The 27,226-nt window shown below is 36.8% G+C and overlaps 1 protein-coding gene across 1 annotated transcript; it reads right to left on the bottom strand.

The window, feature by feature from the left end:
* Positions 1-560: 560 nt before the first annotated feature.
* LOC131034717 (ubiquitin-conjugating enzyme E2 7) lies at positions 561-25,843 on the bottom strand. Its single transcript, XM_057966290.2, has 6 exons — positions 25,485-25,843; positions 23,205-23,307; positions 5,274-5,371; positions 4,961-5,061; positions 4,759-4,836; positions 561-1,042 (listed from the first exon to the last, which is right to left on the bottom strand). Exons 1-6 carry the CDS (start codon positions 25,528-25,530, stop codon positions 965-967), a joined length of 504 nt encoding a protein of 167 aa, XP_057822273.1. The 5' UTR covers positions 25,531-25,843; the 3' UTR covers positions 561-964.
* Positions 25,844-27,226: the final 1,383 nt, after the last annotated feature.

The following is a 27,226-nucleotide window of genomic DNA, read 5'->3' as shown; positions in this document are numbered from 1 at the left end:
AACAAAGTTAAGCTTTGACCTCAACTGATTATCAGTCAAACACTGGCGCCTGCCGACCAATGAGGTGAAGAAAGCTATGATCTTAGATAAGAGAAACATTGCTTCCTTGTATTTTGCAGGTGAGCAAATTTCCCTCAGTAACTGTTCAGATTCACCTGTCAACATGACAAGTTTTGTGTAACTGATTTGACTTAATTTATCTGAGCGGATTTGAGGGTTTATCTTAATCTTGGCATTTCTTTTGTTTAAAGACAAGATTGCATACGTGAAATAGTTTCCAAGTTTTGTGTAACTGATTTGACTTAATTGATCTGAGCGGATTTGAGGGTTTATCTTAATCTTGGCATTTCTTTTGTTTAAAGACAAGATTGCATACATGAAATAGTTTCCAATACTCCAGCAATCTATTTGAGAGTATGCAATTCAATTTCATTTGTTGGATATTGCATCAAGAAGTCAACAACTGTTTCTAGTTTTTCATCTCATTTTCTAATCATATGAACAAGAGTCAGTGGAATGTGTGTAAGTACATTACTCTAAAACATCCATATATAACATGCTGACAACATTATGGACACGTCCAAAATATATCTATTCATTTGGAAAACCCTATACATCAGATTTTGAGTTGCCACGATTACCACAGGCTTCACAGCCAAACAAAGAAGCACCAGCAACAATGAAATTCATTCAACAATACTTGCTTAGCATAGACTGCTGCTGAATATCACATATCACTTTGTAAATTTAGCTTCCAAAGTTGTGAATACACAAGAGTCCATGTTGAAGCAGCTATAGATTCATGCATACTTCCAAAGTTTAAGCATGCCATTACACAATCGGATGCAAGCTAGCTAGATTACCACAGCTTAGACACAACCTAGACTAAAACCCATAAGCAGGTTTTCTGACTGGACAATAATAAAAAGAATTACTTGAATTCACCAATCGACCATGTCCAGTCTCAAAACATTTCTTGCGACCGCCTGACGATCCTGCCAACTTTCTTCTTGAATTCATCTCTTTGATCTCGCCACTCTTTCTGCATATCCATGGTTAAAACCTAATCAATAACTAAATACATGCATATAGAACAGCACAAGATACCTAGGAAAAATCAGTCCAACAGTAACACTTTTTCACCATAATTCTTATTTTCTTCATGACAATATGGTAACAGAATCATGCATAATGGCTTCCACCATTAAAAATATTCAGTGCCCATTATAAACATTGAGAATTCAAAAAGAACACAAGATAAAAGCACGCAGCCCAGTAGATTATTCACACTAGACAAATTGAAATATATCACAATCCAATAGAATACAAATCAAAAGAAAGTTGGACACCAAAAAGTGCCCTTTCAAGCTATGTTATGAGCAGTTGCACACAGATTTACAATCAATACGTAGTTAAGGTTTCATTTTATATAGTTCTCTTGTAGATTTGCCTATATTTAACTTGCTCATCATTAACTAGGCAAAACCCAAGCAAACGAATTTGTAGGAAGTAATCTTGTATTGTAATTTAATTCATCCAAAACTTCTCATATTTCTAACGATGTTGAATAACATGCCATTGTTGCTAGTCATCAGTAACAGTCCCTTTGTTACATTATCATTCCATCTGTTAGGGCCTAGCCTCGTGCAATCAGAACTAAAGGGAGGAACACTAAGAATCCAAGAGGACCAGAAGAGAAAGGAATATAACCCTAAAAAATAAAAGCACACTGCTCAATTATAGTACCAAAAATTCCAGATGAAAATGTCTTAATATCAATCAAAAGAAAACCAATAGCCAGATAATGCCCACTCAAGTTTAATATATGAACAGTTAGGCAAGATTATAATTCCAAAGTCAGAGCTATAAAGAGGAACTACTAGTCCATCTGACCCAATAATATCAAAACTCTCCAAACTTAATTATATCTAGTCTTACTAGTTATTTCCTTTTGCCCACACTTGCAGTTATTCATGTTATTCACGTTTATCGCAAGTTCAACCCCACTTAAAATCTTACTTTCATATTTTCCAAATTACCAATCTTTTCCAGGAGTTAATGGATCTTCCCTTAGCTATTATCATCACCTTAGCTATGAAGCTTACCTTTTCCCAAGATGGCATTGAAACTTCTACATTTATACAATTGTGATTACAGCAACAAGGTACCCTAATATACTTACAATAACGTATTAGCTTGCATCAATCAAATTCCCATTTTGCTATAGGGAATGAAATATTTCAAAAACAGTAGAACAACACAATTTTCCTTCTATCCATAGTTCGCAGACAGAGACTCGGAGAGTACTCAGCAAGCCCAACATTTTCAACTTGGCAAATGCTCGGCAACTTAGAAAGTAATAAAAGTTTAAATTTATTAAAGAAACATAATTTTTTTTGCAAAATTCAATTACAAAATGTATTAAATTAAATATTGACATCTCAAAAGAGAAAATGAATGGTATTATAGCAAAAACATGTCAAAAATGTATTTAACCAGTGTTTTACCCGCATTGACATTTTTATCCATGTTTTTCCAGTCTGTAAAAACTTGTGAATTGAAATTGTGAAAACTCTCCCAGAAAAAATGAAAAAAAAACGGAGTACTTGGCAACTCAGAGAGCACACGCAGAGTTTGCAAACTATGCTTCTATCATTAGGCCTCATTTGCTTCCTAATATGGACAAGAAATCTATACCAACATTACCTTTATTTGTTTTCTTAATCACAATAATTTCAAAAGGTTTTGAGTATATAGTTGTAGAAATATTGTAACAATTCTTGAACCAAACCCCACCCTTTTGCTATATCACTTTCCCAATGTACAAAAACACATGATTTTGCTAGGTTTAAAGTTAAATATAGATCAATTCTAACCAAGCAGACATAAGAAAACAGGCTCCAAAAGGCAAGAGACAAAGAACAAGATATTAGTATAAATTACAGACTAAGATCCTGACAGATTTTTTTTTTATAAACAATTCATTTACACTTATGGCAAGGTAATTTCCTATTCAACAGATTAACCTAAGTACTTGCAACTCATACATCATGCTACTTCCAAGTCAATTTCCATATAGAGAACCAATTCAATGAAGGAATACTAACAAAAACCATTAAGAACTATGTTGCTAGTTTGTCCCTTGCAGCCCCTTGATTTGGGTAAAGTTCAAACCCAATTCAGATTCTACGTCAATCCAAGTGAGGGTTCTGGCAGGGGGCATTTTTTTGATAGTGGATTCATCCCATATGAACCCATACTCTTTTTTAAGTTATTTTTTAACTTTGACTGCAACCCAATGCCAAATGCTGTCTATTCACCAATACCATCATTTCAAGCCACCCTTGCAACAGAGATATGGGTAGAGCACCGAGAAGGGAAAGTCAAAAACACAGCAGCAAAATATAATTTGGCAGAGTGATGCAGATGTCGTATTGGAAGGGGTTCACCATCGGAGGGCTGCTCTTTATGGGTGCTAATGGTAGCTTACTCGGATTGTGGGGATCGGATTGGTCATCCCCATTGAACAAGGGAATGCCAGTACTGTAACAATCCATAATCCTTACCCTGATCTGAATGCTGCCAAGCTTTTTCTTAGTCTTCAGATTGTTGTTTCTCAGGTCACCTGCTTAAAGATTAAATTGCTTTTCTTCCTTCACCCTTCATTATGGAGAATAATGTGGTGGTAGAATTTTTTAAATTAAACCAACCCATTGCTTTTAATTTCTTTGTTTCATAACTACAATAGATATCTTGAATACATCATCTTAAAAACATTAATAGATGTCAGCCTCCAGCTATCTTAATTTTACTTTAGAACTATTTTATTTTATTTTTATGACATAAATATATGGATACATTATAAAAAGTCATAAGCATTATTGTATTTTACCTAACATTGTTTACTTTGTAAATTTTTTAATCAGAAAAGTTAGTTAATCACCAAAAATTTACCCTTGCATGTAACTTTAAACTTTACTTTTGAAAAGCCACAGTTCATTATTGCAGTAATTCTTTTGTTTTAGTTTTTACTTTGAAAGGTGTAGTAAATATTATACACAAACATGTAACTTTTTAATACTTTCCTATTAATATATTTTAAAATATTGATGTCTTTATATTTAAAAAATAAAATTCGGCTCTAAATAATTTTTCTTTAATTGTAAGTTATGCCTTTTGGAATATTTAATTTAGGCATTATGTTTTTATTTATTTAATGACCAAAGTTAATAATTAAAGTGGACATCATATTTTTTATTTCCTTAATGACACTCCAGTTTGACAAATGGATATTGAAGTAGCATTTTAATTTTTATGGTAAATTCTTTTTTCTTCTTGACCAAATTTTTTTGGTGGTGCTTTTTTATTATATGATGTATTGATGGTGGCATTCAGACCTTAATTCTTGTTCTTAGGCTGCAAATAGGCTGCAGATACATATATAATGTTTTTTGTTCAGATGAATCCAATCAAAAAAAACATTTGCCGAATTTGCAAACCTGGACCTGAACAGAAACCACAACCTGCAACACTAGAATAAGAACAAAAACTCTTCTGATATGCATTAAATTTTTCAAAATAGTGCAGAAAACAAGAAGTATTGCCACTAACTCTCGTGATATGCATGATTTTTTTCAAAAACAACGAGAAAACAGTGCTGGTTGAATCATATATTCTCTTGCTCAAGTTTATCGAAGTTAGTTTAATAAAGTTAATGCATGTACGAACAAAAGGCTAATAATATTTCAATATGCTTACCGCTGCATCAATGTTTGCAGGTGATTCATCATTAGGACTAGATAGCATTGATATAATACTCAAGAGAATAGTTTCCACCTGCAACCCATATCCAATAAAATTTTATAGAAGATGGAATATTATTTTTTCACACACCAATAAATCGCATTGTAGCTATATACTGATAACTGATTAACTCATAGAATAAAATGCACTTGACTACCGTGTGCACAGGTGACCATCTTTCACTGGCAAGCTCGTAACCATTTGGATCATCTCCTGGTGCATGAAGAATAGAAATGCAAACACGTCCATCCGGATAAACTGGAAAACAGATAAACTGTTATTAAGTTCATTTATTAAAGACTGTTCTGTGCAAATGAACTATCCAACTGAGCATGTGCACTACTTACACAGATTAGCAGATCACAAATCAACACATGTAGTAGACGATACATAATATTAACTTGGACACTATAAATCAATTTTGAATATGACATGTAAGTTTTTAATGATAAAAGTAATGTGAAACAAACCATTTGGATGCCACATTTCTGATGTAAACCTCACTGATGGAGGACTGTTTGGGTAGTTGGGTGGAAAACTCATGATGGCATTAAAATATCCTCCTTCACTGCAACACGTTACAAACAAATTGTAAAATTTCTCAACAATGTTCAACTTAGACCTATTATAATGGCAATTCATCACGTTCTGTAGAGAATATAATACTAATTTTGACAATTCCATACATGAAGTAATAAAAATGGACTGAACTTATATTATAAATACATTGATCCTAACCAGAATAAATAAAAACAAGGAAAAAGCATCTTCATTCTAATCCAGACATTGAAGTTTCATTTGGAAAGTATCGCTCAGAATAGCAATAAACTGTTATACAGGAAACTATGGCTTTAATAGCACCTAAATATTTGCCATTTTACAGAATGATTCCCTTTGCAGCATATTCGAAAAGTGTTGGAGCATTTAATGAAATTTTGATAATGAAACAACTTAGAACCGAACAGTTTAACTAATAAACCAGTTATGAATCAATGGCTCCTCTCTCCTTCTCTCTAGTAAACAAATTCAGACTGTTATATAAATAGAGGACAGTGAAGGGCAAACATTAATTTGAGATGATGACAACCATAATACAATTACTTGGTGAATACAACAGAAACAGTAATCACGTGTACCATTGAATCTGCGTGTACCATTGAATCTGTGTTGAACACTAAAAGTATGTTTAGGACAGCTTGTTTCACGTAAGGCATTAACACTAATTCCTTTTTGAAACAAAAACAGACCATAATTCAATTCCTTCATAAGTACAAAAGAAATGGTAAATGTCATTTTTCCCTACTGAACACCTTTTTCTTTATTCCCACCGGGCACTAGCAATCTCCACTTGCATCCCTTGTTGCAGACAGGAACTTTCGCAAATCCCAAACTAAACCTTCTCCCCTTGAGTGCTCCAAGCAACCAGACTCACACACTGCAGAATCATACACACAACTCCTAGATCCCCTAGTCATGTGTCCTTGGCATTCCAATGCCAATCTTCGAATCTCCCTTGGACCTCAAACCCAATCCATGCATCACATTAGAAGACCACCCCAACACCAACTCTATTGTGTTGGCTCCACTTTTTATTCCGAGCACCAAAAAAGTCCCATACCTCTCAGCCTCCTATCTCTACAACTTCCCAAATACACACCCTTCACCTTTGGCTCCTCAACCTCCTTTTGTTGCACAACAGCAATTGTATGCCACCCCATCAACAAGCACTCCTTGAGCCTGGTCCAATGTGTCGCATCCCAACCCACGTGCCTTCTCTCTACTACTTCACTTCCCATGTCCAATGTCTCATCCAGTACTTATCCAATTTTTCCAGCATTCACCTTTGACTTATCAACCTACTTCCATTGAACAGCTCTACTTGTTTACCATCCCATCAACAAGCACTCCCTAAGCCTAGTCTAACATGTAACTTCTCAATCATAGCACCAACAACATACCTGTCAACTCACCTCTTGTGTCCCATGTCCCTTACATTACTTTGTAAACCAGTGTTCCACGGATGCTGGGGACGGGGAGACGGGGGGACGCGGGGACGGGCTTCAGGGACGGGGGGACAAAGGGAAAAAGTTTTGGGGACGGGTTTCGGGGACAGGGGGACTTAGGCCTGGGAGGGGGAAACGCGTTTCCGTGGAACACTGTTGTAAACTCACCAACTCAACTCATCCTCCAAACTTTAGAAGTCTATCACTATTGCTTGCATTATCCAGGTCCTTGACTCGTTCACTCTTTAATTCTGACCTCATGACAGTACTCCATCCAATTCCTTGGACTTCCAAATCAACATGCCACCCTATAACTTCACATACCAATGTCCCCGACACTCTCCCCGTGTAGACAACATTCCATACAAGCAACTACTATTATTTCCCCCAACTCCACTTACCTTGTGACCTAGCCATACCGTTTAATACTCTAGCACTACAAGTCACGATTGCCTCTCATAACCCAGCCATGATCTCCTACTCTATGGTCCCTACTATGTCGCTAGGCTCCACGGTTCAACCACATCCCTTTCCCAACATAGCCTCCTACTCAGTCTCTTTGTTACTCCTCGAACCAATCACTCACTCAGTCATTGTCCTACTCCCTAACTTATGGCCTCGCAAAAGCACCACAAAGTTCTCCCTTAAACTCCTATCCACCTTCCTAGGATATCACTACATACCATGTGCACAGCCTTCATGATCTAACCATATTTCTAACCCCTTAAAGTCCCCTTTTCGATCTCTCTATGGAACTCCAAGCCCTTCACTCCATCTAAAATAACTCCTTGAACCTTTCCACTTGTCCCACAAGACAATCCCTAACATTCTTGGCAAGCTACTAGACCCAATATGGACAAATTCCTATATCCACCTTCGTTCCTTGTTCCTTGGCTTGCCTAATCTAATAGCTCCTCCTTGAATTGCCCCCATACTCACCAACCAATTGGAACTACTCAAGTCCACCCTCATTTCAACATCACTGACACTAACTTGCCACACACTCTAAGTTGGCCCAATGTTGTCCGTATACTAGAGTCCCATATGGCACTCTCAAATCCTTGAACCACTCGAGCCTCTTTTCCTTTCCTTGGGATGGCTAAACTCCCCCAAGCTAGCTTTTTGTCCATTTCCTTATGTTCAACAAGACAAACTCCACACCTTGTCCCACATAGCCCTACAACATTCCGATGCAACCATACTAATTATGCAAGACTTCTCCAACCTTTTCACTCTCATAGGCTTCCACATTCGCACCTACCTCAATAAATTCCTTGAACTCTTTCACTATGGCCCATCCAAACTTCCCTAGTACTCTAGACTCTAGATCCAACTCAACAATGCTCCTTGAGCTACTTGCCTCTAGACCATTCCTTTAATGGCCTCAACACTTATACCACTTTATTAGTAATAGGATCTTTTCACTTGGCTTATACTCAAAAGTAAAAGAGCTATCACATTGAGACCTTGTCCACAAAGCCACTTTGTCTCTTCCCCATGGGACTAAGTTCTTAGACCTCTTCTAGCATCCTATGCATATAGGCAACCTTGGTGAGTGCCCAACTTGACACAAAACTTCCTTGTGCATGACACACAAATCAACATTGCTCACCCAACTCAACTGGCACTATAACCAGCATGGACAGCTCCACCAAAAGTCATCCCATGCTAAAGACCCAACTACTTTTCTTTGCTAGTTCAGGACTATGTGCCAACATCTAGTAGGAAACATCACCACAATAATGTGAGGCAGCATTGATTACTTTCCATCCCTAGGACCCATGTAGAATACCTAGCTACTCCCAAGCTGAGGTTGTGAGACTACAGTAATTAGTCCTTGTGAGCAATGTCCTAGACATTGGCATTTCTAGCTATGGTTGCCCCTTGCACATTTGAGAGAGGTACTCCCCCTATAATCTCCCCTACTTAAAAAGAGATGCCCTTGACGTTGAACCATTTGGCCCAAGTCCCATCTCATACTACATCCTCTGAAGACTTACCAAATAACTTAGGGTTCCCTTATAGAGGAAAATCACCATGAAGCCCAACTTTGATCCCAACTAATGGAGGTAAAACCTTCCACAATGCAGCCACCTGAGTATCTCATTCCAACCTATTGACCCACGAGAGTCCTACCCTCAACTTCTTTGACTTATGTGAGCCCTGCTCCTATCATTTGCCTTGCAAGAGCATTGCCCTTGACTTCTCCACTACTTTCCTACCCATCCATGATGGTTCTTAGGCTAAATTTCCCTCAAAATAAAGGCAAGTCACATCATCAAACTTTATGGTAATACATACATCATCGAATTGAAAAGGTTATCGATCATTACTGTTTAACATTTCTCCCCAATGAATACTCCTTAATGAATTTAAAAATCTAGATTATATCTGTCACTATCAACAGGATAAGAGTTGTCCCTATTGACCAACCCATTCCTCAGAAAATGAGCACATACCCTAGATACAGCTTTATATTGGAAAAAAAAGTTTCGACAAAAGAATTGTAATTTGCAACAAAGCCACTTGGCTGGTGTCAGTAAGAAACCTTGGCCTGAAAAGCTTAAGCTGGTTCACAGTTCCAACATGTATTCCAAGTTGAGTTGGAAGATCTAAACAAGCTCTAGGCTCATTTGATAGGATAACAGTACAAGGGCCATGAGGTTCCAGTTTACCAATAACAAATCAAACAGAATCACCAACTTGAACGAATGTGATACTTGATGAGAGTCATAAAGCATGTAACCAACAGGAGAATGTTATGTGTTAGATGCAATGCTCAGCCAGATTATACACAAAGCAGAAGCTTCATCAAAGTCCTTCTGCTGCAGGGACGTATATACAGTTGTGAAACCAACTGCAGCTCACCTGGCAACAAAGGTGGACAATAATTGAACTTTGCTTGCTCAAGCCACTATGGTGTCCACCTAGGTACCCCTCCTATTGTAAATCTGGAGGCTTTAGCCTCAAAAGATTAAATGGTCTTTACAATTTGGGAAGGGCACAAACTGAAGTAGAGAAAAAAGATTCAAAAAGAGAATTAGCTGCTTTGAGTGAGATAATGTCAACGTTACCTCCCTTATTTCCCAAATGATACCATGGCTCGAACAAATATGCAAATTGACTTGCTTAAGCATTCCTCTGAGAGAGATCATATAACTGATAAGTGTGAATTTATATACTAAATATCCCTTCTGCAGTCTTGCAGGTTCTATTGAAGGCATCAAGAGTAGTTTTCCAATTACATTGACACAGGGATCCAATTATTATATTATATGTTTATAGCAAACAGAAGGAAAACACCAAAATTAACACACTCCAGGAATAATTCAATAAAATTATGACACAAGGGTGAAAATCATTCAACAGCTTCTCTGAAATCAGGTTACCCTGGCTAACAATATCAAGGACAAAAGCTCCATCAATATTTCCATAACTTGAAAACTACGAATGGACAAAGCTTCCATATTCTTGTCAATACAGTCATTTACCATAAAGTTGAGCTGAGGGTTAGATGTGTGGGGATTTGATGCCAAAAATTCCATGTCTTCAGATCATGTCTTTCAATTAGCCAATTACAATACTTGCTTTGTTTGATTGCCAGTCATGGCATTCTATGGAATGTTAAATGCACTTATTATAAGCACAAAAAAATTATTTTCCATTGCCAGATGGATGTATAGTCAGACCCTCTTGTGAAGTCCTTCATGGAAAACCTTCCATTCTTCAATGATGAATTGGCATGGTTAAAGGAGATAGTATGGATGGAAGATGCCTTAGAACAACTTTCCTTAACCTGTAAGCATACCTAAAACTTACTTTTTTTCCCATTGTTAGATGTGGAATCAAGCCCTCTGAAGTCCTTTAATGCAAAACCCCCACTCTTCACTAATGAGTTGGCAAGGTTAAAGGAGTTGGTAGGGATATGAGACAACTTGGGACAACTTCCCCTTCATGTGTAAACATACCTAAAACTTGTGCAAACAAATACTTGAGCCTCGACACATAAGAAAAGCAAACACTCTCAAACCTCCTTCAAGCAAGGGGCAATGAAGATCTTTGACTTGAGCATTCGCTGAGCAGTAAGAACATCAACAACCAAGAATTCTTGGCATGCCTGCTCACTTTAAGGCATACAAGTCCACTGAAACTTTCAGTTTTTCTCACTACAACAAAAAGGGCCATAGGTGGACCCATAATGTTTGTATCTACAAAGCTACAAGCCTACAACAACTAAAGATTTTAGTGACATAGCAAAATTGGGGGGCTAGCATGGAACCAGTAGGAATTATTATGAGAAAAAAGCATTATCCTGATCCTGGAGAGTTGATTTAAAGACACCATCAAATTCAAAGCAGTAGCAATTATTACCACAAACAAGCAATATCCAGATCCACAACCATGACAACTATCTTATACCCAATGTACTTGTAAAACAAACAACTAATAGCTCATGAATAAAATATACAAGAAGTAATCTCATCAAATTCCTATAGCTTTGTGAAGAGACATAATTAAACAACACTCGGGATCTTAAGATTGGCCAACTACAGTCTGAACCTTGCTTGGTGAATAGTCAGGATCATAATTAACCTTGGTGAATAGTCCGGATTAAAAAAAAATTATACTTCACACCAAAGTAGTAGAAGAACAAGCACTACTCATATCCCGTGTTCAAAGAGCTTTCAATTGGTTTAAGCAATAGTTGAAAAACTCAGACCCAGCAATAACTCAGGTAACCCAAAAAAAAGGATTAAAACAAACTCAAGACTTGACAAGAACTTGAAGGGGGGGTGCGCAGGAACATGGTAAATCTTCCAAACATCAAAAAATGCATAAATTTGTAAAAAAACTTCAAATATAAACATGCATTCTAAATTCATGCTACATATTATTAATTTCCTTCATATATAGCCTATAGATCAAAATTAGAGTTCAATAAACATCATAGACCAGAAAAAATATTCAATTCATATGATCTTCAAGTTAGAACACCATTTAAAAAAACTTTATGGTTAAAACTTAATACATTGGAATAGGAGGTAATTTCCACAGCAAGTCAAACTATGATATTGCTATCAGGGTTCAACTATGTAGTTATTGAGTCAAACTCATTGACCCATGTTTCATGAGTAGTGGTTCACAAGAACCCATCTCTCATGAGAATGAATGGTCCACTTAGAACTCATTGCATCTAGGTGATACTCACAGGGGTGAAGCATTGGGCCTTCCCGGGAGGTCACCCATCCCAGTACTACTCCAACTCAAGCGCGCTTAACCATGGAGTTCCCTCCAAGGTTAAACCTAGCTTGCAACCCCATTTACAAAACCTTCAGCAAATGTTGTGCCTTATGAACCAACCATTCATTATACAGCCCCTTTAGCTCATCAATTGATAAGTACGAGGTATTTTCCACTGCAATTCAAACGATGATATTGCTATCAGGGTTCAACTGTGTAGTCAAACTACACAGTTGAACCCTGATAGCAGTATCATACATTGGAATAGTTAAAACATCAGCAATATCATTAAATTTTGAACAGGAAATGACTGAAATGGCTCCTGGTTACAAATTTACATGTCATGGAAGTTTTCAAATGCACCTAAGACATTTGTAAATTGTGTAAGAGTTGCCATGATAGAAAGAGCATGAAAAAAGGGAGTAAAGTGCATATTAAAAGAAAATCAAGGAATATCTTTCCAAAATGGCAGATAAAACCAAAACAGAGTGCCCAAGTTGAAAAAAGAAGTTTGCATTTAACCGTTAGTTAACTTAGCTAATTTTGAGCATTGGTTTTTGTGCAAAAATTGGGTGCCTAGTTTTAGCCCATGGTTTAAAAACCACTTGTGGTTTGTGATTTGGTTTTGGCTATATACGTGCTCGGGATGGAGATAATAGCACATGTATATGCAGTACCTTTATGCTGCTAGAATATCACCAGAATTATTGTCGATGTGATCTCCTATAAAAGCTTACAACTATGATTGTATTGTAACTATTGTTGTCACTCTGAATACACTTGGCTCAAAATTTTAGATATTGAATTTTCTCCCAAAAAGGTTTTCCCTGAACAAACACTATGTAATGTGTTGTGTGTTTTTTATTTCTTTCCACAAATTGTTTACATCTTTTCTATTTAGCATTACTTCTATTATAAGATTAATTGGGAAGTTCAACCTGGCTTCTTTTCAGCTGGGAACATAACAGTTGTATGAGAGCCACCAACCATAGCTTCATATTCACATTCTAAAATGCATTATTGGTAGGAGGAGTCTTAAGAGCTCTCTTGGAGAACTTAAATCACGATATGGAGCAAATGAATCGACCTTGCAGATGTTGATGTTGGATAGATGGGATAAAGGAAACAAAAGTTGTGAAGATAGGCTAGAGAAAGAGCAGGACCAATATGGGATTACCAAAAGGCTTCCGGGAGATCTTGTTTCAGTCAGAATGAGTCTCAATATATATCAAAGAAAACATCACGATCATGTGCAAATCCCTTTACCAAGAAACCATCATAAAAGAGATAGCAGTCTTTTTAGCCAAGGCAATTGGAGGAACAAGGTTAGAGAACATAAAAAACAAAGGCTGATTCAGAAGATTCTCTGCTCTCAAATTTGATGTGCAGCAAAACTATCAATCCCAAAACTTAGATATGCAAGTTATCCTGACTTTTTGTGTTAAGCCCATGGAGTATAACCAAAAATTCAATTTGTCACTATGCATCTTGAAGAGCCAAGCATTTGGTAGGTGGCAAAATGATTGAATGACAAAGTTAGGAGAGGTATTAAGATGAAGATGGCATGAAGCCAAATTGTGACTGCATTGTATTCTGACTCTGAGGCTTATACCCAGCAAGACTACTTCCTAGAACTCAATAGAAAAAGCAGCATCACCTACTAAAACGTTTTCCAAGCCTGGTAGACAACACTTTCATTTCATCCAAACGTACGTTACCTGTTGTCACATCCCCGGTCCCGAAAAACTCCGTCCCCATACTAGGCACATACTGAGGACACAAGGAAGGCCAGGGGATGTCCCCACCACGTCCCCTTTTTAGCTAAAAAATAGGAAACATCCCCAAATTTCAGGGACAGTGTCCCACTGTCCCTGGGATAGCAGGAGACGTCCTCAACATCAGGGGGCATTTTTTTTTAAAAAAACTCACTCAACTTATTATAAGAAAAAAGACAAGACTCACTCAACATAAAAGCTCACTGCCAAGACTAGTCCTGTGTGCAACAGCTGGAACATGTTGAAATTGAACAAATCAGTTAAACTTAAATCAGATCAAAAATCTATCACAGCTGTACAATGAATCAACAATTTCATTCCTACAGAAACTAGGGCATCACACACTATACCCTTTCACGGGTCTGATATACTTCAATAATTGAAGTAAAGCACTGAAATCTTCCTGCAACTCCCTCTCACAGATAGCAGCAAATTCCATTCATGAACCTGGAAGATCTTAGTAAATAGACTGATACCATTTTAACATTCAGCACATGGTCTGTAGATTGTTCTTATTAGGGTTTGAAAAAAATTGACTAACTCAACCTTTGATCAAACCTGCATTTCTGAGTGCTCTAGCTTGCACGCACAAACTTTTGTAAGTACAAAAAAATAAGGCAATAAAACTGAAACCAGAATTTTGGAGTTGCATTTTTTTTAATTATGGAAGAATCTTAGAATTCTGCATATGAAAGATGGATATCGCAAGGTTATATATATGAACCATAAACTTGGCAAATAAATTTAGGAAAGGTGACCATAGAATGATTAGTATCTTAAATTTAGGGTGTTTCTACCAATTTTCTGCATCCAGGAACAACAGCTGGGTGACCCAAAATTCTAACAATATTTTCTTTAAAAAACTTCCTGTTGGTAAATTATTTTTGCACAAGTCAAAATAGATTTACAGCAGTGTATGGGACAAATTCTCCCTTTATTAAATATCACATGCATATTGACAATGAATTCTGAATTATGATTGCATATTGAGTATTGACAATGAATTCTGAACACAAATGTTGTAAGTTAGGGTTCTATAATATATATGCATGCTTTATCCATGTTTTCATATGAACATTTAAAATTTCTCTATATATTTTAAATTTTCCCTATATTTTATATAGCCGCCCCCTTTGCCATCCCCTAGCCGTCTTGGAAACTCAGGGTAAACTCAGGGTAACGTAGATCCAAACATGTAGTTGCTATGTACATAAATGGAACGAAAATCCATATAGGGCTATGTCAATACATTAAGCCAGCTACTTTTGAGGGTGCCACTCAGCAAAGAATTCATTAGGAGGTATGTTAGTGCTTAGAAGGCAGCAACTCTTAAGGCTGACATTCAGCAAACAGAGGCACATTATGAGGCTGTCAGAAGTCATCACTCAGCAGGAGCATATTACAAAACCAATACAACAGAAATAAGAGAACAAAAATGTGCCAAAAGCTCAATCAACCTCTTAATTTTACTGCCATACAGTGTGCACACTACATAATCAAAAGAGAGAAGATATGAACCAGATGCAACAGATGATTTACAGTCAAAGGACCTTCATTTATCCTGCAAAAAGTTCTGGTTCAGGAAACAAGTGCAGATAATCGAATACAATCACAATAGTTAAAATTGTGGATGGGAATGGCAAGTAATATTGTGCACTGCTAGGTTGGGGGGATCCAATGAAAGACTGCCTAAGCCTAGCAGCCTTCCAACTAACTCACTCACAATTTCAAATACTGGATGGACGCTAAATGCTGCTATCTTCATAAAATTAATAAAATCTGCCCTTCCAGACTTGCAACAAGCTGATAAGAAGTATAATTCATTACACACTCATGCTCTGCCAACTATGACTTAGAAAACTCTCAACACTATAGCATTGCCCCCAAGACCCACACGTGAATACTCTACCCTCTACGGTCAATTCCCCAGATCTGCACACAAGCCTCTACTTGAAAGGCATCTCAATGGCTGCACCGTAGAATATCTCCTCACAGATTTTGAATGCCTTCCCTATGAAAATCAATGGTTTTTATTTCCAAAATTGCCAACTATTTCCCTACCTATTCTTTCCTTTGTCCTTTGCCCAGATCTATCAGGTCTATCATACGAAGGGAACATTTCTGCCCATGCCCTTTTGTTTTTACCACCGTGTTTTGCTTTTCTCGACTCTAAATGCCCGTATGATGATTGGAAAGGTGATTCCCAATCATTAAACCCTGACCGTTCGTATTCTAATCAGATTTGTTGTTATGCTGGGATCGCTATTAAATGAATTGCTCTAGTTTAGAGCTCCTATTTGATTCTAGACAAATCTTGTCTTATTATCTCAGACAGAAACCCTGACCTCAGTATATTTTGTTCTAACTGAAATGGCTAGAGGAATTCAAAAGCCAAGTATTTGAAAAAAAGCCAAATGCATCACCAGCAAGGGCAACAAGGAATACTTGTGTGGCATCTTAGAATTGCTGCATAGCAACAAAGATGTCTTGTTACCAAAGTCAATTGTAACTTGGAATTATCCAAGAATAGGTTTCTTCAACCAAACATGCCATTTATTCAAAAAAATCTTGCACACCAAAACCAAAATCCTCTCAACCATCCTTTATTCTGTTTTTGGACGATGCACAATTGCTTGTGAACCCTAATGCTCCTACAGTATAATATTACTTAAGCAGAAACAAAGGAAGATACCCACATGGAGAAACTATTAGAAAAATCGACAGAGAGAGATACAAGCTGCAATAATAAAAGCTGAATATACGTGCTTCATTATTTCTCATTCAAATACATTACACTTATATAGGAGTTTAATCTCCTAGTTTATAGGAACCACTCCCTAACTCACCTACCTATAATCTCTCGTACAACTAATAATTTATATTATCTAACAAACCACACTAACAATATTATAAAGTTGTTTGTCAACAACTTTATAACCTAAATACCTATGTGAACACTAATTCCCAACACCCCCCCTTAGTGTGAACATGGAGTGAAAATACATTACAATACTTGATGACCACACGCAGTAGCTCACCAAAAATATAAGGTAAGAGTAGGGAAATACACATCTGCTCATGACAAGCAACAATGGAACTAGTCTCACTATGCTTAGTGTACTTCCATCCAAGGCTTGGGACTAACACATCTACCCAAGGTATTACATCAAGTTTGGATAGGGACAAACACATCTATCTAAAATCAAGGTTATGAACAGAGACACACACATACATTCACAACAATTACAATTGGGGACACACACATCCAATAATAATCACCAACTTATGTGATTGGGGACAAACACTTCCAATCACTTACACCATCTTGTGAATGGGGACAAGCACATCCATTCACAGACAACAAAGAAATGTGATTGGGGACATACACATCCAACCACAACATAAAAAGCTTGAACACCAAGCCCTTGTTGTCACATATGCAGCCATCATCATAGATCATTGCCACTCTGATCACAAATGATATGAGACAGTTGCCGCTGACACCTAGAAACTGATCTTGGCTTTACTCGTTTTGGCACAAGTTGATTTGTCACTAAAACAGTTTCATGACCCCATCGTGACTCACGAGAGAACGCTGAATGTCCTCCAGCCTCCAGTGCCTCCATCCTCCAGTGAGTTTGCTACCTACTTAGCAAATTTGGCTTTGAGGCTCAATTTTGGAGTGTCAGGTACCACCGATTATGCACTCCAATTACAACTAAGACAATGTTTTTTGTTTTTTTATATATTTATATTTTGACATTTTTACAATAAGCAACTATTTTTCTCATCAAATTTAAGTTAAATACTACACCAAACTCCCTAAAAACATAATCCTAAAGAATTTTGATTCTATACTCCACCCTTGAGAAGAGAATGCCAAATTGTTCCCTTCTTTTGCTAAAACAAGATCAATATTTCTTTTGTTGGCAAAGGAAAAATGTATGCAATTATTAGCAAAACCAAAGAACGAAATGTTGGCATACCAATTGTCTCGTTTCCAACACTCTTTCCAGCATAACCACAAGAGAAGTTGGAATGGTAAACGCGGGCAGACTGAGAGGGCAACCCAAAAATCATGGAACCATGTAAAACTCAAATCAAGGGAAATAAATTGCATGCAGCCAAGATAAATATGTAACACAACTTGCACTGTAGAGAATATTGAACTGCAAGCAATAGTGAAAGCACCAATGCAAAGGTGTTGTGCATGTCAACCAAAAAATGCTCCCAAAACACAATCCGAAATAGATACAAAATGTCAATCATAAAGTGCCCCCATTGTGTTCCGTAACTTTGACAAGCGCTTCAAAATTATAATGTCATTGACAATGTATATTCCACCATACTTGTACAAAGCCGCAAGGTGAAGAATGTTGGAAAGATTTTGAGCAAAGGAGATGTCCCCCGAGTCTATGTCGCCCTTTGCAATGACTCGTAGTTAGGCCTCCACTTCCAAGCCTTTAACAACATAGAAGAAAACAATTCATCTATCGATTTGATGATCTTCTTAGACACCAGCAAGCAAAGAAAAACAAATCTGCACGCATACATTATATCAGTGCAACCTTCCATATCAGAGATCAGATCCACAAAGCCAAATATCGATCTGCAATGTTTTATTCGCTAGTTCAAGCTCTTTTATTTTTATACTCTACTCTTGCCCTTTTGCTCTAAGAAAAAGGTCTCCATCTGCAAAACTCAGTGAGTCAAAAGCTGCGAAAGATACGGCCACAAAGGATGGCAGTGCCAGTAAGAAGCCCGAAGATAAGATCTATAAAGATCTGAAGTACTTTACATTGCATCAGATAATGAAGCCCGACCAAATGTATGAACAAATTCACCACACAATTGGAGATCTTGGCCAAAGCAAATACTTAGCCTAATAAAGAATAGAGTGCCCTTGCAGAACTTGACAATGCAGGCTGATCAACAAAAAAAAAGGCATAGAATCCTCTTTAAACCTTTTAATCGTGCCTGCATTGTACCATATTAGAAATATGGGCAGAGAGAGATACAAGCTGCAATAATAAAAACTAGATATACGTGCTTCATTATTTCTCATTCAAATACATTACACTTACTCCCTAACTCACCTACCTATAATTTCTCATACGACTAAAAATTTATATTATCTAACAAACCACAATAACAATATTATATTCTAACAATGCCTGTTAATGGGCTTGACCGGGCTTATCCGGAAGATAAACCTTCACAGAAAGTTACATGGATGGTGCCTGAAGAAGGATGGTTTAAATTTATTTTGATGGTGCCTCAAAGAGCAATCCACAACCATCTGGGGCTGGATTTGTGGTTACAGATTGGAAAGGAAATATTGTTTTGATGGGAGCCAAAAGGCTTTCAAACGGGACAAATAATGTCGCTGAGGCGCAAGCTGCTATTATATTGAATGCCATTAAATCGAGAGGGACCCATGCTTGGCACCTGAATAAATACATCGTGACAATTAATCAAGCGCTTATGCAAGTGAATGAATTCATTGTGTCACATGTGCAACGTGAGGGGAATGAGGTCACTGACGCCCTGTCTAAATGGGCAGAATCCTTTAATGATGAGGAGGAGATACGGCTCGAGGATTTTCGTAATCTCCCAATGGATTTTGATGAAACTTGGCATGCCGAAGTTGGTGTACATTTATTACATTCCCCTGATGTTTGATTGATGGGTTCTGTAAATGTGGTTGATTTGTAATGCTTTGATGGTCTGGTGTCTGTAATTGTTAGTTTTTGTTTAGGGGAGATGTTGGTATATTGCAGGCAATTGGGGTTTTTTATTTTGTCCAAAGATATGGGGCTGTTGGCTGGTTAGTATGATTTTGGTATGGAACTATGGTGACTGTGGAATGTAATTCTGATAAATCTGGATCTATTATGTACAAGTTTTTTCAAATATTAATAAAATTATATATTACCAATCAAAAAAAAATATTATATTCTAACAATAATAAAGTTGTTGACAAACAACTTTATAACTAACCTAAATATCTATGTGAACATTAATTCCCAACAGAAACATGATGGATGAGCATTCAAATTTCCTTATTTCCAGCTATTTGTTTTGATTCCTCAGTTGTGGCAGCGATTTCCTTAGCTCTGTAGGTACTGAATTAAATTTTATTCATCTTTACTTCTACACCTGGATGCTATCTTCTAATTGCTGTTATGCCAGTGCAATAAATGAGGTGATTCTATTTGCTATTGTGGGCTGTTGGGCATTCAAGGAATATTATTTGCCTATAAACAGATGACTGTTATGTTGGGACAGTCATTTATTTCCTCTGATTCATGGTTGGTGGGGTGTAACTGTCCCTGTGCTTAACTTTTATTAGTAAAGTTTTATCCTTCACAAGTGAGGTGGCTGACAGGTCCAAGGGCAGTTTCTAATGCCCTGTCCTTTAAAAAACAAATACTATTTTCAAAAAGGACTTGCAATGGGAAAATAATAAGCTGGAGATTGAACAAAGACATGGTTTAACAGAAGAAAAAAGAAGGAAAGCAGAGATAAAGAAGATGCTGTTGAAAGGAACTATAAAGGCAGTTTTGAGTCTTTGATAGATTTATAACCTGTAGGACACCTAGAAATGCAAATTGTCATGTTTGAATAATAATTTGTTCCAAGTTAAGTGTCTCGGGCTGAGCAGCTGAATGTGATAGCTGGTTCTAGAATACTGTAATGGCCCACTTTGAAATATAATTAAATAATAATTATAAAATTAAAATACAAAAGAATAAAAATTAAAAAAATAAATTAAAATATAAAAGAAAATAATTAAATTTAATTAAGTTAATAAATGGTCAAAAGACATGGAAGGAAAAGTTGTGACTCCCTCAACAATGAGATATAAAAGGGAGAAGAGAACCTCATTTAAGAGGGGGACAATTTGAAAATCAGAAGTGCAGATCTGATTTAAATAAGACGTGCAGATCTGATTATGAAAGGTTGTGTCCCTTTCAAAAGGCAGAAATAATGAAGAGTTGCACTCTTTCAAAGGGTGTGTCTCTTGCCAAAGGGCATACATGATGAAGAGGTGTGACCTCTCCCTCACATTGAGAGATATAAAAGAAAGGAATCAAAAGGATCCAGTGAGATCACCCTCAATTAGATCAGATCAAATCAGATCAGAAATGTTATTAAGTTACAGGCAGTAACATCCTTGCTCTCTTGGTGGTATGTATGAGGATGTGCTTAATATATATGTTTAAAATATGAAGCCCGATAATGTTCTTATACAGAATTTAATAGTAATATTAATAGACTGTAATATGTATAACAGTCATAATATACATCGATAGTACAAAGTGATATTGCCATAACTCTGTCCTAAGTCATAAATCTATCCTAATCCTTCTATTCCCCAAGAAAGATGGTTGCTGCTAGGGAAGGGCAGAGTAAAACTACTTCAATAGAAAGCCCAAAGGGTGAAAGGACTACTCCTGAAATCTGGGCTGCAGGCCCCAAGGGTGAGTGGACTGAATTCCGGTAATCTGGGCTACATTAAGGAGGTTGTGTCAAGCGCCCTAGGCAGCCAAGCCCTCTTCTGGGAATGGGGTCAGATTGGTTTGGGTTTAGGCATGGTTTTTATGGCATTATAAGTTATATTACAAAGAATTAGTTAGTTATGCTCAATTAATAGTGATAAAAGGTAGTAAAATAGATGTTGCTCTTGGGAATTGACAGTGTATAAATAGGGGACATTACAAATACTGATGTAACAAAGTATTGTTCTGTTATCTTGAGTTGCTGAAATTTCTCTTTTGTACTTGTTGAAATTAAGATACAATTTTTGCAAGAGAGTTTCTTGGTTTGTAGCCTTTAATTGGGTTCTCAAACCTAGACTGCATTAAAACATGAACAACAAGAAGTACCAATTGCCATAATAGTTATTTCCCAATACCTAACTTTGAGGAAAAGAAGCAATGCAAAACTGCAATAACCCTCATCAATTTGGCATTAGCTACCTTGGGGACTAGTACTATTAAAGGTTGATCCACCACAAAAATTTCAAGTTTCGATGAACAGTAACAACATGATGAAGTGCAAGCATAATCAAACTAGGACACGTCACCAAGGTTCATGGCACCCACCCGGATGTCCCATGGATGAGAGAATGAGGACATGATATGATCATCAAGCGTCCCAACCCCTCTGCAAAAATATAAACAGGGGATGCTGCAAAAATTTGGGCGTTGACTCAAATATTCTACTATTAAGCGGATCAAATTGTGAGTGAACATTTGATAAGCCTCTTTTAGTTTGTTATTTATTTCAAACAGGGCTGATGTGGTCATATGAGCAAAATTGCTAAAGACTTTAGGCACATTCTAATGCAAATGGATGAGATGTGCATGAAATTTGAGCAAGAAAAGCAGATGACTACAGTTGAATGCTTGCAACCAAACAGACATAAGTTCAATTTACAAAAGAAATTCCATATGGCTTACCAAGGGCAAATTATGTTCAATCTTCCAACATGAATCCATGAAAAGTTTACGTGGCAAGATTATGTCATTAAAAACAACCATACAAAGAGAGGTAAACCAGCTCTATTTGCAGATGCCTTTCAACATCTATCACGTGGGCTGCCACGTGATAGGGAACAAGAGCATATCATTCAAGCTAGTACTAAAAGTCTTTTAACCTTTCCAGTAATGTTTACAAAGGAGGATGGCTCCTTATGTTCATCAACTATAGGAAAGTTAACCAGAGGAGAATTGAAAATGGATTCTCTATTTCATGTATATACGAATTGTTGGCTGAGTTACACAGAGCAGCAATATTTGAGATTTGTACGTTACCAAATAAGAATTGGAGAAGATTCATGAGATAGTATGTACACCAACTCCCCCCGAATATCCAACATAGAATGATGACTGCACTTGACCCGAAAGGAGGATCAAGAAGTCATATTTTTTGCAACAGGGGTTTAATGTTTGAAACTGTGAAGGGCATTTAAAACACAGTACACCAGTTGAAAAATTTTGAAGACTACTCCAAGAAAAAATTTATTATTAGTTATGTTTCTGTCTAAGGAAACAATAGAAGCTTTGAAATACAACAACATAATATCATTTACATGTCTTCTCAATGATCATCATATTCATCTGCAGTAAGAGCATTGACTACTAGTCTGATATTGATTGTGGGATAATCCTTTATGATCATTTATTGGTTCAGATCTAATGGAGATTTCAAATAATCTTATGACAAAGTAAATGCATAATGAAGATAATTAATATTCATTTAATGGATCAAGGAAACAATTAAGATTATTTATATTTTGTTTATTACGGTATGGTAGAAAAGAAACTATCATTGTTATTTCAAAAAACAGGGACCTAGATGATTGTTCAGAACTCACTACAACGTATCTGGGGGACCAATTATTGCTACATTCCACTCAAAAAGATTTGAATCATCCACAAGTCCTGCTGAGAAGCCATCCACTGGATTCCTAGATAGTTCTGTGTACACAAAACATTAAATCAATTTATTTTAGCAGCATTAGATGCAAAATTAAATAAAAAAGACAGCAAATCTTAGAATGAAGATGATGAAACTGCCATCTGTCCCACAAGACCAATATGGCTGCTCTCCACTAGTAAAACTCGGACTCTAAATTTAGGTTTTCTTTGAATATCCTATGGCTGCTCTCCACTAGTAAAACTCGGACTCTACATTTAGGTTTTCTTTGAATATCCTCTTCTTCTTTAAGGCAGGTATTACCCAAAATTATTCACACAACAATCAGAAACAAATCCTCTATATTAAAGGAGAGTAACAAGCCCCAACTCAACCCAAAAAAATCCTCTAAAGATTGTAAAGATACCATTAGAAAACACAAAATTGGAAAGCATACATACATGGTGCATTATAATAAACAAATATCTTAATTATGCTCTCATGAAGAAAACAAACAAGAGGTGCATGTAGATTATCTGTGCAACACTCATTGGTGTAGTGATAAAACTTATTGCTATGATGATCAACCGGGATCAAGGCTCAATGAACACGATCCCTGTACTAACATAATGCAGATCACACTTTTGGTAGATTATACCAAACAGAAACATAATAATACAGGTCATACTTTTGCCAGGTTAAGCCTAATCGAAACATAACAATGCAGGTCACACTTTGCCAGATAATGCCTAATGGAAACATAAAAATGCAAGCCCCACTTTTGCAATTTTATGCCAATTGGAAACATAACAACGCAGACTATGCTAAACACGGAAAAATAACAATGCAGGCCACACTCTTGCCAGATTATGCCTAATGGAAAATTAATAATGGAGACTACACTCTTGCCAGACAATGCCAAGGGGGAAAAATGAAATTGAATGATGTCTGTGCTGTTCAACATACATGGTGCATTATAATAAACAAATATCTTAATTACACTCTCATGAAGAAAACAAACAAGAGGTGCATGTAGATTATCTGTGCAACACTCATTGGTGTAGTGATAAAACTTATTACTATGATGATCGATCGGGATCAAGGCCCAATGAACACGATCCCTGTACTAACATAATGTAGACCACACTTTTGGTAGATTATACCAAACAGAAACATAATAATACAGGTCATACTTTTGCCAGATTATGCCCAATGGAAACATAACAATGCAGGTCACACTTTGCCAGCTAATGCATAATGGAAACATAACAATGCAGGCCTCACTTTTGCCATTTTATGCCAATTGGAAACATAACAACGCAGGCCATGCTCTTGACGGATTATGCTAAACACGGTAAAATAACAATGCAGGCCACACTCTTGCCAGATTATGCCAAATGGAAAATTAATAATGGAGACTACACTCTTGCCAGGCATTGCCAAGGAGAAAAATTAAATTGAATGATGTCTGTGCTGTTCATCAAAAACGTTACAGGTATAAATAATAGTGGAATATTGATAAATTTATAAACAAACCTGTTTGGACCCTAACGGGTAAAAGTCCCCAAAACCCATAGAACAGACAAACTTTGAAATAATTGGAGGATATGTAGGATAATTGAAACACCCCTATGTATTATTTTCTAAACAAAATTGGGGCTGAAAAAATACAGCAACAAACACATATCCCGATTGATGTGCAATCAATTGCAAGAATGCACCAAAATACGTGTAGTTCATAGCAATAAAGCACCCTTACTATAATCGGTTAAAACAAAAACCAAGAAATTGGTTGAAAAACATAGTAAACCACAATTTCGAATGACAAGCACCGATTTTGGTGGGACAACACACTTACAAAAACTTCCTGCTGCTAAATCTCCCATCCAAAAGGTTTCGATTAAAAAGACTGCTATAGCTGGTTATACGACATCCCAACAGATAAACCGGCACTTAGCTCTTGATGAACCAGATCTCAGTTGTGCTTAGAAAAAGCCAAAAACAATGTAAAACTTCAACCAAGAAAACATACAAAAAACAAATCCCTTGTCCTAAATGTTAGTCTTTTTTCTTCTCAAAATAACCACGTTCCGCATATCAAATGGGTTTTCTTCAGACACTAGTGGATGAGCTAGATCAGCCTCACGTTTGCCACACCATGTGCAAATAGCTTCAAAAAGATACAACTTAAGGAACAAAAACAAAAACCCATAACAGAGAATTAGGTTTACGCCCTAACCTTTTAATTGCTTCCTGAGTAAAAGACTGGCCTGGCTTTCTGACATGGTGCTTCTCCTCCAAAGCCTTTGAACCCCACCAATCAATTATATAAAAATAGACCTGAGAAAACAAACACAGTAGATTCTTTGCAAAGAAGGAAGAAAGGAAGGATGGATGAAGGGTCGAGGGCTAAGAGGATGGAGAAGATGAGGATGATTATGTGGGTGTTATAAATAGGTAATGAACTGCTTCCTTCCACCAATACAAACTCCTCTGCAAACCCACTGAGAATTTTATAGGTAGAGCAGCAGTCAAGTGCGTAGAACCAAGATTGTATGAGTATAGATTGATTTTTATAATTTCATAGAATTAACTGTATTCATATAATATGAGAGAGTTTTCTTCGCTTTTTACCATAACCTTTTTATTTATTTTTTGGCCCTTTTCCGATTTCCGTGAGATTGGCACCGAGTCACCGACGTAAGCATAAATAATTATTTTACTTGTTTATTTTATCCAATCAGATTTTTTTAGGGTGGGGTAAAATTGGGTATCCAAGACCTTCCCTCCACATGCAAAAAGTTCTAAGAATATGGCGCCTTGAGACCTTTTTTAATGGAGTGTTAGCAAAATCAATTCCATTAATTGATGCCCTAATTTTTTATAAATAGGGCTAGATGGAGGTGCCCCTCAAGTATAAAGGGTGAATTTTATCATTCTGGGAAGTAATTATAGGGCTATTAGTCGAGGTGATCATTTACAATGATGATTATAGTTGATTTATGAAAGCTAGTTCTTTATCATTGAGCATCAATATCTATTAGTAATTGTATCTTAGGGTGCAATAGGTATGTCGAATGGGTGTGGAAGGTTAATTAGAAATAAAATTGGTCTATTTTTTGCATACAATTGAGCCATTTACAAAATGATGTTGTTTGTGTAAAAAAGGGTTCAATGGAGAAGTGATGTCTTCAAATCAACTATGCATCCATTTATAGGGATCATGGAGATGGACAGATAGAGAGAGGGAGACATGTTTAGAGATAGAGGTAAGAGGGGAAGATAAAGGTAGAGATGAAGATAGAGAGGGAAAGAAATAGATATAGGGAGGTAGAGAGAGATAGAGAGGCATAGAGAGAGAGGAAGAGATGGAGAGACAAATAGAGAGAAGTAAAGATAGACAAATAGAGATGGAGAGATAAAGAGAGAGAAATTTAGATACATGGAAAGAGGAAGAGAGAGAAAGAGATATATTGGAAGATAAAGGGAGAGAGAGAAGTAGAGGATGGAGACATATAGATAGAGGACAATATGGAGAGATGGAGAGGGGTAGAGAAATCAATATAGTATAGGGAGAGATATAGAGAGATAAGGAGGTAGAGGTAGAGAAGATATGGATATAAAGAGACGAAGAGATGACAGAGAGATCTCAATAGATAAAGACGGAGAGACAAGGTGATATAAATAGAGGGTAGAGGGAGATTCAGAGAGACAGGAAGATCTAGGGAGATAGAGGTAGATAGATATGTATGGAGAGATAGAAATATGAAGCAAGAAAGATGGGTATGCTAAAGAGGTGTGGAATTAGAGGGGGAAATGGTCTATTTTTTGCATACATTTGTGTAATACATGAGGTCAAATGGTAGGCTATTTAGAAAATGACGTTGTTGGTGAAATGAAGATCACAATTTGGAGGAGAGATAGCTTCTAATCAACCATACATCTACTTACAAGGATTCAAACACAACTGAAACAAAACCT

This window comes from Cryptomeria japonica, chromosome 5 (assembly GCF_030272615.1).
Source record: "Cryptomeria japonica chromosome 5, Sugi_1.0, whole genome shotgun sequence".
Classification (NCBI taxonomy): Eukaryota; Viridiplantae; Streptophyta; class Pinopsida; order Cupressales; family Cupressaceae; genus Cryptomeria; species Cryptomeria japonica.
The sequence above is the reverse complement of the archived record's forward strand: the minus strand, read 5'-3'. Positions and strand labels throughout refer to the sequence as shown.

What these genes read in the sequence shown, in the direction of transcription:
- LOC131034717 (XM_057966290.2), bottom strand. Translation starts at nt 25,530, where the DNA reads ATGTCAGAAAGCCAGGCCAGTCTTTTACTCAGGAAGCAATTAAAAG. An exon ending in AGAAATGTGGCATCCAAATG is followed by an intron (nt 5,062 to 5,273) that starts GTTTGTTTCACA and finishes TCTGTTTTCCAG; the next exon opens with TTTATCCGGATGGACGTGTT. An exon ending in CTGCAAACATTGATGCAGCG is followed by an intron (nt 1,043 to 4,758) that starts GTAAGCATATTG and finishes ATGGATATGCAG; the next exon opens with AAAGAGTGGCGAGATCAAAG.